We start from the raw sequence: 15936 nt of genomic DNA, 5'->3' as shown, positions 1-15936 counted from the left end.
CCGTCCTTTCTAGAGCAGGCATCCCAGGGCATCAGATGTTGGGCACCTCTCTGATGGTAGAGGGGACCCTCCCCTCTGCCCCCCTCCCCCACTCCCCACCCACATGTCTGACCCTGTTTCTCTGTAGAGGAACTTGTGTTGGATAACGCCTCTAGCCTCTGCCCACACGCTCCTCATTCCCTTCCAGAAAAGAAGACATTCCAATAAAATCCTGTGCTAACATGAATTTTGAGAGCATGCAAACTGGGGTATGCTTGTTGGCTTCCCTCCCCTGCCTGTCCCCTGTTCCCAGTGAAACAGGCCAAGATTCTGATCTTCTCTGATGGGAGGGGAGACAGGGGACAAGAAGTGATCACCTGGAAATCGTGGAGGAGTCCCTCCCCTTTACCCCTGCGTTTTTCCGATAGTCCAAACCAAGTGGGACATTATTTCTCATTAACCCTGCAGTAACATGATCCTGCATTTTACTCGCTCTAAATGCTTGGCCTCCCCATGTTATGGCAGGTGACCTCCAATGACTCATCTTTCTCAAAGAACAGCAAATCCATTAGAAAGATGTTAGCTGTGAGGATTCACGTTCTTTTTCTCCCCTCAGTGCCCAGTACCAGTATAAGGAAATGGTGACTCAAGGTCTGGACTGAGAAGGGGGATAGAACAGACAGTTCTAAAGACTCCATCTTATCAGTTGGAAAGCTAACACTTTAATTTCCATTCTGTGTCTTATGCCTGAGTGGGTTCTGCGCACGGAAGGGAAGAAAGCACATTATTTATGGCCCTCCCCAAACCCTGCAGTTGCCTGATCCTAAGACTCCCTTGTTCTCTATGGACTAGCATTAGACATATCTAAGACATTTGCTTTTGCAAATTAATGGGCCCATTCATTTACTCTTGTCTTTGTGTTTAGTGCAAATTTATTGTGTTATTGTAGTGTAGAGTCAGAAGATAAAGCAACGACGGACATTATTTATGATTTTAATGATCACTCCAGTTGAGTAACATATTAATTGGTGTCATTGGGCTGTTTGCCACTTGTGCGTTTCGGCCCAGCAGCCTGCCTTTTCCAAGCAGCTGTAGGCTTGTTTTCAAGCCAAGAGAGAATGTCTGCCCTCCCTGGGGCCTATTGGTTTTATCTGCCTAAATAAACGGTGGCTGATCAGTAATGAGAGGCTGTGCAGACAAGTCTCCTGGAAGCCCTGGAATACGGACCCCCACATGGGTACAAACAGACTTATTTTTCTTTTTAATCCTCACCCGAGGATATTTTCCCATTGATTTTAGAGCGAGTGGAAGAGAAAGGAAAAGACAGAGAGGAAAATCGATGTGAGAGAAACACATCGTTGGTTGCCTCCTGCATGAGCCCTGACCAGGGCTTGGGCCGGGAAGGAGCCTGCAACCAGCTATGTGCCCTTGATTGGAATCAAACCCAGGACCCTTCAGTCCGCAGGCTGACACTCTATCTGCTGAGCCAAACCGGCCAGGGCCAGACTATTTTTTAAAATTCCCTCTCACGTTTATTTTTTTTACAAACCAGAGCACGATTGGTCACAATACTTCTAAGAAATATATGAATAATGGTGTAAAGTAGAATTCTATTTAATTACACAGTCAATATATTAAATATGCCACTTTTATTGATAAGAATGATCTGGTTTGTTGTAAAATAATTAAAATGGAAACATACTTTAATGCCACATCTTTCTGCAACTAACCTCTCATTTCGTTGTTTCTCTTTGTAGCAAAACTCCTCAAAAGCATTGTCTATGCTTGTCTCCAACTCCTCTCCTCCTTTTTTTTTTCTGAATTGAATTATATTGGGCAGCCTTTGAAATGGTCCCCAGGGGCCCCATCTCCTGCTATGTATGTATGCCCTTGGGTGATTCCCAACCCCTTGAGTACTGCCTGGGCCTAGTGAATTTTTAAGAAATAGAATCAGCAAAAGTGATGGGATGGCATATGAAAAGATGCTCCACATCACAGGTCATTAGGGAATTACAAATTAAAACAACAATAATATACTGTTATACTTTATTAGAATGGCTAAATTCCAAAACACTGACATCATCAAATGCTGGGGAGAATGTAGAACAACAGGAATTTTTATTTGTTGTTGGTAGGAATGCAGAATGGTACAGGCACTTTGGAAGATAGCAATTCTTCACAAAATTAAACATACTCTTATCATACAATCCAGCAATCATGGCCCTTGATAATCATCCAAAGATGTTGAAAATTCATATCCATGCAAAAACCTACAGATATTTATCATAGCTTTATTCACAATTGCCGAAATCTTGCAAGCAACCAAGATGTCTTTCAATAGGTGAACGGATAAATAAACTGTACATCCAGATGATGGAATATTATTTTGTGCTAGTGAGAAATGCTCGATCATTATTCATGGTGGCCAAGACATGGAAACAACCAAAGTGTCCTGTGATAAGAGGGCTGGATAAAGAATTGTGGTACATATACACAATGGAATACTACTCAGCCATGAAATAGCGCCATTTGCAACAACATGGATGGACCTTGAGAACATTATGCTAAGCTAAATAAGTCAGTCAGAAAAAGCTAAGAACCATATGATTTCACTTATATGTGGGATCTAAAACTGAAACTCGTGAACACAAACAGCAGTGTGGTGGTTGCCAAAGGGAAGGGGGTGGGGGGAGAAAGCGGTCCTAATATAAGGTGACAAGAGAAGATATGACTTGGGTGGTGGGTACGGTGCAATATACAGATCTTATAACACAGAAACCCACATGTTCATGTTGACCAATATCACCCCAATAAGTTTAATAATAAAAAAATGCTCTATCAAGCCAAGAAAAGACATGGAGAGAACTTAAATACACATTACGAAGTGAAAGAAAGCCAATCCCCAAAGTTTACCTACTGTGTGATTCCAACTACATGACATTTTGGAAAAAGCAAGCTTTTAATTTAATCATATGTGTTGCTCCAGGACAATGGAAAGTGTTCTTTTATCTATCACAGCTTGAGGAAAATATTCTCAAATTGGCCAATTCCGCAGAGTAATATATACAGTCACTGGGGATATAATGCCTGTAGTCTATTTAGGAAGAATGTCACATAAATAAATATCGATAAATCAACTGGAGAGTTGGAGGCACCAGGAGGAAGTGCTCATCTTGCCCAGACAGGGGCCAGGAGCAAAGCAAGGAAGATTACATCTTGGAGGAGATGACTTGACTGGACTTTAAAAAGGGGGGTGGGGGGGTGGGAAGGCATTTCTGGCAGAGGCGACAGCAAGAGATAAGAGAGAATATGGTGCCTTCAAGGAACAATGGATCTTTAATCTTTTCTCCTAAAACCCAGTCCTTTTGAATATAATGCTTCTTCTTTGTCAGGCAGGGAACACGTGGAGATGCTATTGAAAAAATGGAGAAGTCGGTGAACAGAGGAGGGCGTTCCAAACGGAAAGAACAGTGCCTCCAGAATCCTGCAACGGGCGAAACAAGCGTTCCTAAACCTGGAGGTGAACTTGAGCCTCGGACAGCGAGGAGACTCGACCACGCATGCGCCTTTGATAGACACCACCGCGGCGGGCGCGAGGTGGGTTCCGGGCGATGAATTACGACCTCTGCTGGCGGCGCTCACGACTCGTGCCGTAAAAGTCGTGTGTGGCGCCTGCGCACACGCCTCTCTTTCTTCGGAGAGAGGACTCCGCCGCGGTAGTGGGTGCTCGCAGCGCCGCCCGGGCCGTCACCATGGTGAAGCTGAGCAAAGAGGCCAAGCAGAGGCTGCAGCAGCTCTTCAAGGGCGGCCAGTTTGCCATCCGCTGGGGCTTTATCCCTCTCGTGATTTACCTGGGTCAGTGGGAGAAGAACTTGTGAGGAGACGGGAGGGCAGGGAGTGCGGAGGCTGCGACTCCATTTTTGGCTTCTGGGACGGGGAGAGAAATGTGACCACGCCGTGTCACGTTTCAGGTCCTTTGAGGCTGTCGGGTCAAGTGGGGTCGGTCCATCCTGAGTGCGAGTTCCTGTTCGGCCTCTTAGTATTTTTATGGTCTGTAACAAGTCACGCAATCCCTCCCATTCTGCTTTTACATCTGTGAAGCGGAGGTGACATGCTTTGCAGGCTTGTTGGGAGAGTTAGACTAAGCGAGAGTTAGACGAACTAAGGAACATTATGTGAAAGCGACACATTGCACTCTTTGGCACCAGGTGGGTTTTCAGGGGGTTTGTCCTCACCTGTCCAGGTGGGCCTGACGAGAAAGAGGCCTGTAGACGCGGACCCGCCACTGCCTTGAAGCGCGATTATGACAGTAGTTGTTGGATGCCCCTGCTTCCTAACCTGCACCAAGAAGGGCGGGGTGGTTTTTATTATGGAACCCCTTGTACAGGCGGGGAAGCCGAGCCGTAGAGAAGTTTGGTTCCTTGCCGGAAGGCCACACAGCTAAGTGGGGGAGCTGTGAACTCAGGCAGGCCATCAAGGCCCATACGCTTAACCTTTATGCCGTACTGCAAAGATTTGTGAGTGCGCAGGCATTTATTTTTCATCTAGGGCTGCACATTGGGACTTTATCTTGTTTCTAGCCTTGGGTCGTTTTTTTTCTGTTTAATCTTAATTGCCCGACTCAGGCAACATGGTGGGAAGAGACAGCCGCAGCGCTGTCAGTTTGAGCATAACGTTTGTTATTTTCTAAAACTCAGTTTCACATTTCAAAATCCTATGATTTTAGCTTCCTATTCGTTTTAGGTGCCTTGCCTAAGAGAAAGTGCAAGAGCCTTTGATTATGCTGGACGTTCCCCAAGAATTGCAAGCCAACCGATAATCTGGGAATACTTAAGTATTCAGGGCTTAAAAACGATCTTTTTCCTCCCTTATTTTGAACACATTTTTTTAAAAATATATTTTATTGATTTTTTTTACAGAGAGGAAGGGAGAGGAATAGATAGTTAGAAACATCGATGAGAAACATCGATCAGCTGCCTCCTGCACACCCCCTACTGGGGATGTGCCCGCAACCAAGGTACATGCTCATGACTGGAATCGAACCCGGGACCTTTCAGTCTGCAGTCTGACGCTCTATCCACTGAGCCAAACCAGTCAGGGCCACATTTTTTTTTTTTTTTAAAAGCATTACTTTTCCAGGTTTTAGTGACTGTATAAGTATCAAGGATTAAATAATTGACAGCTTACTGTTGCAGTCTATGCTGTTACCCCTCTTCCCGTCTTTCAAATGGTAGAAGGGCCCAGTTTGGCTGGTGGAACAGTGGGACCAGCTCTCTTTTTAGCTAAGAAAGGTAGGGGTGGGGGGGCTTTGATTCTTCCCCTTCATTGTGCCATTTTCTTTTTCCATTGTGTAGGTGGGGTCCTGTTATAGTCTGCTCTTGGTCTCTGTCCTGTGGTTTCTTTGCTGCTTTATCCATTTTTTCATCTACCTTTCCCTCCTCTTTGAGATTCCTTTTCTGCTTCCCAGAAAGCTGTAGCTGGTTGCTGCAATCTGTGCATCAAGGGCTTTGGTCCGAAGAGTAGATAATGCTTTTCTTCGCCATCCTAGAATTTGTTTTCCTTTTTGTGCTCTCTGGCTATATTCTCTTTCCTAGGATTACCGTTGTGGTATTTTCACCCTAGCATCCAAATCAGGTTGAGATTGACGTTGAGGCTATTTTTTCAGTACTTCTCCTTGTTAATGGCCCTTTTTCTTACACTGTATATAAATTTATGTCTAACCTAGTTTCCAGGTTGCTTCTTTTACTTCTCCATCTCACCTCTCACTAAAACCTGCAATTGTAGATTAATTTTCTTGTGTAGTTGAGGTTAAAACATACCTTTTTTAGGACTTCAGTGAGTATAGTGGGATTACAGTGCTGTAAAATAGGACATAATAAAGAATCAGTTTGGACATTTACCAACAAAAATATTTTAATGAGCCATCTGTTGGGAGACAGTTTTCCATAGTGTCTTGAATTTCTACAATTCTTGTGAACAGGCCCTGACTACCTTTGTTCCATGTTATCTTTTTAAGGACGCGTTTGTAGAATGAATAGCCTTGGAAAATAGTATCTCCCTCCAGAATAAAGGGGAGACATGCTTACTGCCCATTATAAACAATTCTGGTTCCCTAAATGCAGGGTTGTCTCTGATATGAGGATACTCTGACTACAGCTGTAGCTGGGAGTAATAAATTGTTCTTTGTTTCTGACTAGGAATATGGCACACAAGTTTGTTGTCTTGAAAAAGTGGGATAAAATTTCATACCCCTCAGTTCTTGACACCTACTCTAATTTTAATCAGTTATTTCAGCAAATTAATATGTTGTCCTATTAATTAATAAACATTTAAAAAACGTTTTGTTAATCCTTGCCTGAGGATATTTTTCCCATTGATTTTTAGAGAGAGCGGGAGAGAGAGAAACATTCATGTGTGAGAGACACATTATTAGTTGCCTCCTACACCCACCCTGAATGGGGGCCTGGGATCAACCTGCAATCCTTGACCAGGAATCAAACCTGAGACCCCTTGGTGTATAGGCTGACACTCTACCATTGAGCCACCCTGGCCAGTGCTAATAAACATTTTAAATGGTAAATGGTTTATTTAATCATACTTGTAATAAGAATGTTGACTTGATTAGGTTAAACAAAACCGAACGTTAAGGTTTATTTAATCATGCTTATAATAAGAACAGACTTTTCATTAGGTTGTTAAATAATAACTTGAATATGTTTTATAATGAAAGATAGTACATGCCTCTGCTTTTAGCTCCTGTGCTAAATTGTGTGTATAATAGGAAGAAGTTTGTCTTCCCTACTGATTGGTCCTAGACATAATAGATTAGAAACTGTTCTGTAGCATAGGTAGATCAAGTTAAAGCTGGTAGATTGGGATATCATTCCAGCTACCCTAGGTTATTGAAAAAGGAAGTCTTGATTGTAAATTTTTTGTCTGCCGGGGTTTTAACTAGTATTCTTTTTTTTTCTCTCCTCCCTTCCCCTCTCTCTCTCAGGATTTAAGAGGGGTGCAGATCCTGGAATGCCTGAACCAACTGTTTTGAGGTACTGTTCTTACAAATAAACATTTCAGGGCAAATGTTCATAGTTAGTACTGAGTCACTGGGAAGCAGAAGAGTAGTAGTGGTAGGCATTGTAATGGAGCTTTACCTGTTGTTATAGTTTTGGGCTGTTGGAATACTGCAGCATTTTGCAGACCAGTTTAGCTTGTTAGCAGGTAAGTACTTTCTCTCCCCTTTGTAATTTTTATTAACTGTATCATGTAACCATAATGAAGGATATTTTTAATTAAAAAAAATTTATCTTTATTGTTGAAAGTATTACATATTTCCTCCTTTTTATCCCCCAGACTCCCTTCTCCCCACTTCCATTACTTCATCCCACTATTGTCTGTGTCCACGGGTTATGCATGTAAGTTCTTTGGTTGACCTCTTTCCTCCCTCCCCCCGACCTTCCCTCTAAGAATCCTCAGTATGTTGCAGTGAAGCATATTTTTTTTTAAAAAGCACTAATTTATCATCCTACCACTTTAAAAGGTAAACTGTTTTAAATTTCCCATATTTCCATCTTAACCTTATTCAGATAAATACAACTTTTTATATCATTCTTATAAGAGTACGTAGTATTTTATTGTCTTCACCTAAAATTAGAGTTGATATCCCATATATTTTCCAGGCTTTGATTACTTAGGTATTTCAGTTTTTCAATATTTTACATAATATAATGAACATTTTTATGCACCTAGATTTTATAGGTTTTGATTTATTTCCTTATGATAAATTCTCATGGGATTAATAAGTCAACTATCTGAGCACTTACGGTTCTGAAAATGCATTGTTAAATTTCTCTCTCAGAAACAACCTTGCCAGTGTTTGTACCTATGCATGTTGTGAAAACTACACACATGCATAGGTACAAAGAGTATATGTATACTTATGAAAACTATTCATATGTGTGTATGCATATACATATATGTAAAGGCAGAATCTAGAACAGGCAGGTTTGTTCTATGGGAGGGACTGATAGTCTTGGCACTCTAATGGCCAGGACCCCTGTACAGTTGCTGTGGGATTTCAACTTGACCCTCTATTTTACAGACATTTCATGTGGATTGCCCTAACAGACTTTTTATCAGCCATTTTAGGTCTTCAGTTTCTTCAAACTCCTTCTTGAAGCCATTTTTTTCTAGAATGGGCAGAAAATAATAATGACAATATTACTGTCACTTAACAATGTGTCACTGTTTCAGGTACTTTATATACAATATTTCTAGTTATCCCTTCAGTTCTTCGGAGAAGGTCACAGTTGGTAGGTGGTGGAATATGAGTATGTGTGTCTCCAAAGCCTACACTCTTTCCACTGGGTCACGTGGCCTCCCTCAGATGATCTTACCTCTTAATGTAATTAGCACAATGCCATCTGATAGGAATTTCCTCTACCCTCTCTGCCTTATCAGCCTCTTATATAAGAGGAAAGGGTCTTTTTCCTTGAGATGAGCACCCTATGTACCTTCAACTTGTCCATTTCTGCAGTTAATCCTCTTTTCCCTAATAAAGTGCTCTAATAAATGGTCTTCACTCACTGCTACGTTTCTTCACTTCCCTCCCTCCCTTTAACCTCCTACTGTTAACATTTATGCTATGGCTTGTTAAAACTGCTTTCAGAGAGCACCACTAAGTTCCTTTTTCCTTAGCCTTTCCTCTTTGAACTGCCATTTCCTTTTTTTTTGTAAAATGGGGACTTGAGATAATGTGTCTGCTATTTACTAGCTGATTGACCTTAGACTAGTTGTTTCCTTAGAGAAATGTTACCTTAAGAGACGTTATCAGAGATGGGCGACTGGGTCAGACTGTGGGAACATTTTTCCAAGCACTGGAAATTGCCAACAGATATCTTTCCCGAAGAGGCTAGTAACCTTTCTAAAATGAAGTTTCCTCTTTTATAAGATGGGCATAATACTAGTTCATATGATTGCCATGAGGCTTGATTAAGAATACTGAATGTGAAGTATTAACAGTACTTGGCAAGTAATATGTGCGCAATAAACTCTTAATAGTGATTTTTAATAATTTTTGTGTCATCTCCTTTACCTCATTTCTTTAAAAAATATATTTTTATTGATTTCAGAGAGGAAGGGAGAGAGAGAAACATCAATGATGAAGCGAACCATTGATCAGCTGCCTCCTGCACACCCCACACTGGGGATTGAGCCCACAGCCCGGGCATGTGCCCCGACTGGGAATTGAACTGTAACTTCCTGGTTCATAGGTTGAGGCTGGGCTTTTACCTCATTTCTTTCTCCTCTGGCCGTGGTCGGCAAACTGCGGCTTGCGAGCCACATGCGGCTCTTTGGCCCCTTGATGTGGCTCTTCCACAAAATACTATGGCCTGGGCGAGTCTATTTTGAAGAAGTGGCATTAGAAGAAGTTTACGTTTAAAAAATTTGGCTCTCAAAAGAAATTTCAGTCGTTGTACTGTTGATATTTGGCTCTGTTGACTAATGAGTTTGCCGACCACTGTGCTATGGGAACAATGCTCTAGCTGCAAGATGGTGTTTGCCAATTCCAGAATGAATTGTGTATTTTCATGCCTTTGTCCATGTACTTGTGCTCCCTCAGCCTGGAATGCTCCTTCCCCTCCGTTTCCACTTGAAAATGTACTTCTAGAAAAGCCCAATCTCAAATGTCCCCTCTTCCCTAAATCATTTTCTCCATCTTCCAGCGGAAGCTCGTCTGTTTTTGTGTTCCCATAGTATTCTGTCGTTCTTTGCTTATATTATGGTTGTTGTGTATTTACATTATAGTATTTTGTCCTGTAAGCACCTAAAGTAGCTGCCAAAAAAGTATTGCATTCATTAATCAGTCAGCTCACTCTGATTTCTTGGTGAGCTTTTTGCATCTTGTGGTACCATTTGAGACTGGACCTGCATGCTGGAAAATAGCATTTTTGTGTGTGTCCCAAGTGATCCGGGATCCAGAGGTGGGGATAGAGTGTGCCCTTTGGTTGTACTTTTTGGTTTCATTTATCCCACCAAGAGTTGATCCTGGTTGCAAACTAGATGGAGCAATCGCCCCTTGCTTTTTCATTTCTTCACCTTAGTGTCTTCTCAGCGCTCCTTTCTGGTGCTGAGTCTCTTTTCTGTCATTATGGGCATCTCTGATTTCCTTCCAGGAGTATCTGTGTTTAGGAAAGAATTGACTAAGTGTCTGAAGAGAATTATCCAGTTATAGCATTTCATATACTGTGCTGTTTGCACTGGGGAGACGGACTAGTTCCATGGTCGGCAAACTGCGGCTCGCGAGCCACATGCGGCTCTTTGGCCCCTTGAGTGTGGCTCTTCCACAAAATACTACGGCCTGGGCGAGTCTATTTTGAAGAAGTGGCGTTAGAAGTTTAAGTTTAAAAAATTTGGCTCTCGCCGAAACCGGTTTGGCTCAGTGGATAGAGCGTCGGCCTGCGGACTGAAGGGTCCCGGGTTCGATTCCGGTCAGGGGCATGTACCTTGGTTGCGGTCACATCCCCAGTGGGAGGTGTGCAGGAGGCAGCTGATCGATGTTTCTCTCTCATCGATGTTTCTAGCTTTCTGTCCCTCTCCTTTCCTCTCTGTAAAATATCAATAAAATATATTTAAAAAAAAAAAAAATTTGGCTCTCAAAAGAAATTTCAGTCGTTGTACTGTTGATATTTGGCTCTGTTGACTAATGAGTTTGCCGACCACTGGCCTAGTTTGTACCCTGAAAGAAACAATGATAGCTGCTAGGGTTTTACTAATGTAAAATGTATTGTTCATTAACATAAAGTTTATTGTTTATGTATGAATTTATTTATGTAATACTTACATAAATAATATAGTTCATGATTTACTGGTCTTTTTTCTTTGCTAATTAGTTGGGTTCCTTGAGATGAGGAAAATATTTGTTTTTATGCAGCTCACCCAGGACAGTGCATGGCATGTGGTCAAAAATGTTGCTTGATACGCATTTAAAAATGCAGTTTTTTAATGAATGAGGGCAATATTTTAGTAAAACATTATTTAGGTAAAATATGTCAAGACTAAGGTTAATTAAGAGAATTATTGTTCCCATTATCTGTATAAAGCCAAGGAAGATTTTCTTTTCTCTTTATTTTGGATGCTCATTACCATTGAGGAGGAAATTTTAGTAGATGAGTAATTTATTTTCATATCTTAACTGTATTCATAAATACTTGCTGTTTAATGGGAGATTTTAATACATTCTTGAAAATTGGAACTAGAAGAGTGTTTTTTTCTCAAAGGAAAAATACTTTTTTTTTTAAATAAATCTTTATTGTTCAGATTATTATAGGTGTTCAAGGAAAAATACTTTTAAAAAATTTTACAGAATGCTCAAATTGTCATTTTGTGGTACAATTTTATTGCCATATTACTAAGAATCACATCTTTAATCAATAAGATTTAGAAATAAAACACCTCTTATCTCTAAAACACCTCTTATCTCTTTTCTGGACCCTGTTGCTTGGTCAGCAAATGATTCAGGAGTTTGGGCTAGTTAGTGGGTAGAATGCTTGGGGTAAGAATTAGGTGAGGCAGAAATGAAGGCTGATTCCTTTTGGGATGTGTGTGGGCTAATGGTTAAGAGCACCTGGGTCACATCCCACTCTGCCACTAACAATATGTAACCATATCAAAGCCTCAGTTTCAACTTCTTTAAAATAGGGATCATAACTAAGAGTTGTGAACTTTCTGTGTATTGTCTGACCCATAGAAAGCATTCAATAAATGTTATTTTTAATTTTACTGATGTTATATCTAGTAATGTTACAGGTTTATTTTCTGGGTTCATCAGTCCTTCATGTTAATGAAAATCATTATCATATATCTTTTATTGACCTCAACTTGCACTTTCCTTTTTGTTTATATAACATGTAACTACTGTCAAAACTAACAAAATTGTATTCTTTAAATATGGGTTTCTATGTTTGATTTTTCCTTTTGTTCAATGAGATTGATCTTTTTCTTCTAGTAACTGAATTTGGTAGACGAGTAAACACTGACATGAATGTATAAAATCTTCTAGTTCTTAAACTATGTTTAAGAAGTTTTTACTTTGGGGTTTAATTTCTTTCTCCTCTTCACAAACATTTTAGCTTACTTTGGGGATAAAGGACTGTTTGGTCATCTGGATTTGGAAGCAATCAATGGACAGTAACAACATGGAAGGTGTGCCCTCTGGCTGGCCTAAGAGATGGGACATCGTTCAAAAGTTCACCAATTGAATGGCACAGGGCTCTTCTCAGATGCATCTGTGGCAGAGTGGAACCTCTACTGACTTATTTATGGTAGACTGTATCAAAATAAATGTTTTTTAACAATGTTATGTGTTGAGTCCTTTTTGAATTGAACACAGTAGTACTGTTAAGTAAAAATTTAGCCTTTTAGTACTTTTTCAAAACAGGGAATCTGGCCTTAGCTGGTTTGGCTCAGTAAATAGAGCGTTGGCCTGCGGACTGAAGGGTCCCAGGTTCAGTTACGGTCAAGGGCACATTTCCAGGTTGCGGGCTCGATCCCCAGTGGGGCATGCAGGAGGCAGCTGGTCAATGATTCTCTGTCATCATTGATGTTTCTATCTTTCCCTCTCTCTTCCTCTCTGAAAATCAATTAAAGAAACAAAACTGTTTTGTTTAAGGAAAAAAAAAAAAAGACAAAATAGGGAATCTGTATTTGTGCCTAGATGCTACCTTCAAAAGTTAGAGAAGTTCCAAGTTAATTTCTTAACACATGGATTCCAGTTTCCCTGTGTGTTGAATTGATAACTTCCTTGGAATATTCTGAGGTAGTGAGAGTAGAAACAGCTCTTAGCTTGCGATAAACTGGCCCTTCTCTTCTGCCCTGAATTGGAGTGCAGTTCTGATTGAAAAAAAGGGCTCTGTTGGAAATTGACGGGAATGGCTTTGGGGAGTGTATGTCTGATTTATTAGTGAATTAAATGTGAGTCTAAGATTTCCCTCGGTGGTGCTCGAAAACGAGCTGGCTGGGCAAGAGCCCATGAGAGCTACACAGAATAGTATCACTTTCTGTTTTCTGATAGAAGAAAAGGCACTTACTGGCAACCAGTTTTCAGTTCTAGATCCTGGTTTCCTGGGGCTTGACCTGTATTAAGCCTGTTTATATTTAGCTTTTTCCGTAATTCTATCAATAGATATACTTAGTTTTGGGAGTTGTAATTAATGTAGGAAAATAGGCTTGAAATAGGATGAGATGCTGTTTGGGAGGAGCCCGTTGGTTTGAATGTTTTTAAACATCCAATGTTCAAGGAGAGAATGATCATGAAAGTAACTTCAGGTGACTGGTCTTGTCATTACCAGAAAGTTCTTGTTTCCAATGTAAAACCCTCTTAGCTATTTAAACTTATTTCCTCAAGCTTTGTTACCTTTGCCATGGAGACGTAGGAGACTATTGTTGAGGCTCTTTGCTTATATAAGGAGAGTTTAGAAGTGGAATATTTGAGAAGAGCTAACTGCAGGAAAACCATTTTTGGTAAGCACGTAATAGCTTCAACATCATAAATCTCAGCATGTATGATTTTGCTAAAAGAAAAAACCACCTCTTCGTTACAAAAAACAATTTTTAGTTTTCAATCCCATAGAATTGCTTACAATTGTGGCCCTTTCTTCTTCCCCCTGCCCTCACCATTCCTTTTTATTTAGTGTTGTCAGTGAATTTTGTAGTTAGAATTTTGGTGTATATTTTCCCTTTCATATTTCTAGAAAATGAAGTAAAGCTATGGCAGGTGTCCATTTTGATAAAATTTTAACATGGATAGTAAACATAACTGGTTTTATATTTTAGGGGTTAACTTGTAGTTGTCTATAAAACCTAGTAGATTTTAAAGAAAGAAATCCAGAATTAAGTTGTAAGGTACCAGTCCCCATATCTCACATCTCAGGAAGCTAAGGAAGAGAGTTTAAAGCTCATGTTCAAGACACAGGAAAGGGTTGAGACTAGAATATACTTTCATGTGTGTATATATCTTATATTTGTGAACTACATTTTATTGAATTTTAGTTTTTAGGGCAGGGCAATCCAACAAGCATTGGTCTCTGTTCTGCGCTGGACACTAGAGAGTCCTTAAAATTAAGATTATTCCTGACCAGCTGGTGTGGCTCAACTACAGAAAGTGTGGGTGACATGAAATGACAAGAGGTTTTAGTAATTAATTCTGAAAGGATCATATTAGTTTCTTGTGGGAGTCATACTCCCTTGCCTTTAATTCTTCCTATTATACTGCTCCTGCTCCCCACCCTCCTCATTTACCTAGCTTTCTCATAAAGGTGAGGATCTAGTTGATTTGTTCACTGCTATATCCCTATCACCTAAAATAGTGCATGGCACATTGTAGGGTCTCTATTTGGTAGGCAAAGAAGACTTAGATGCCTACCAAAAAATCTATGTTGCCATCCAATCCTGAACATTGTTGTTTTATATATTTTGTCCAGTTTATGGCAGGAAGGCTAAGTCTAATACTGGCTATTCTGACATGGCTGAGGCCACAAGTCCATGACAGCTTATTTTTTAATTGGTACAGTTGTTAATGAGAAATGGAGTTGGTGTATATGCTTGGATTAATCTTATTTTTCTTTCGATTTTTTTGTTTTGTTATACTTCCTTTCAAGTAAAAAGAGGCTCTAATGAATAGTATTGATGTGGGCGGGTGGCTAGATTATTAGAACTTTCAAGTGCTTTGAAGAGAACTCCCACAAGTTATTTTACATTGAAAAGGTCTCCATAAAACTATTAGTTTAATTTTTTTTAAAAGAGCAAGACTGCTCTCTGAAAGTCTATAGCTGTAGGAAATTCAGCATACGTCAATCCTTTTTTAAAAACTCAGTTGGAAGAAAGTATATTACTATGGTTTTGCTTCTGTTCAGATGCCTAGGATATGCATGGATATATAAATGCTGGCAAATGAAATCGGTCCAATCTAAAAAAAAAAAAACGTTTTTAAATACAACAAATTAGGACACATGGGGGCAAATATCAAAGTTTTTTTTTTTAATGTTATGCACTTAGAATACTTGAGTTTTGAATGTATAAAGAATGTTAAATCTAGCAATTGACATCTTTGCAGGTGACTGTAAATCACAGAGCTTAGAATTCTCTGAATACAGATTTATTTCAGATTGCTTAATAGCTGTCAGGCTAATATTGCAAATTGGAGAGTGCTAAATGTGTCTTTTTCTGCAATAGCAGAGAGTCCTCTTAAAAGATTATTGCAGAAAAGGGCCTTGACAATAAGCCCAACATCCTCTGTGGCAACTTCTAAAATGGCTTCCAATGAGCCCAGTGTCCTGGTGTTCAGGCCTGTGTTAGTCTGCTAGCACTGCCATAACAAAATAACCCGTAGATGGGTGACTGAAATACAGAAATGTATTTTCTTACAGTAGAAGAAAGGCCAGAGGAGAAGCCAAATCCATTGACACCTTGATTTTGACACCAGTCTCCAGAATTGCTCTGATGTGAGGGGAACCATTTGTGGGGGGCTGTAGTTAGAGGCAGATAAGTTAGATGGAAGTAGACAATGGGGAGTCTAGAATGTCAGAGTTTGGATGTCCTCTGATAGGCAATGGAGAGCTGTTATTATTTAGTTGAAAACTAAACTTGAAAGAGGAGCTACAAGTGCATTTTATTGGAACTAGAATTAAACTTTATTAAATGCTTTTTCAACAAGTTTATGATTAAAAATTCTGTAACAGTATGTACTTAGCATCTTCAAGGAACTCCCTGTGATGTTATGTGAATATTGAATATTTTTAACAGGATCATTCTCCAAAATTTAATTTTTTTCTTTTACTATTTGCATCTTGTGAGTAATATATTGAAGGAAGGGAAGTAAAACACCTAAGAATATGATATTTACATTTTTCTAATATTAATGAATTGTTTAAATGCTACATGGATCAAGAGTTTATATAGAAT

At 39.8% G+C, this 15936-nt stretch overlaps 1 protein-coding gene across 1 annotated transcript; it reads left to right on the top strand.

Moving 5' to 3' along the window:
• Positions 1-3250: 3250 nt before the first annotated feature.
• TOMM7 (translocase of outer mitochondrial membrane 7) lies at positions 3251-12334 on the top strand. The gene is made up of 3 exons (XM_080666448.1): positions 3251-3834; positions 6977-7025; positions 12108-12334. The coding sequence occupies exons 1-3, from the start codon at positions 3732-3734 to the stop codon at positions 12121-12123; spliced, it is 168 nt and encodes a 55-aa protein (XP_080522574.1). The 5' UTR covers positions 3251-3731; the 3' UTR covers positions 12124-12334.
• Positions 12335-15936: the final 3602 nt, after the last annotated feature.

Source organism: Plecotus auritus (genome assembly GCF_963455305.1).
Source record: "Plecotus auritus genome assembly, chromosome: 4".
Classification (NCBI taxonomy): Eukaryota; Metazoa; Chordata; class Mammalia; order Chiroptera; family Vespertilionidae; genus Plecotus; species Plecotus auritus.
Note: the sequence above shows the minus strand (reverse complement) of the source record. Positions and strands in the feature narration are given on the sequence as shown.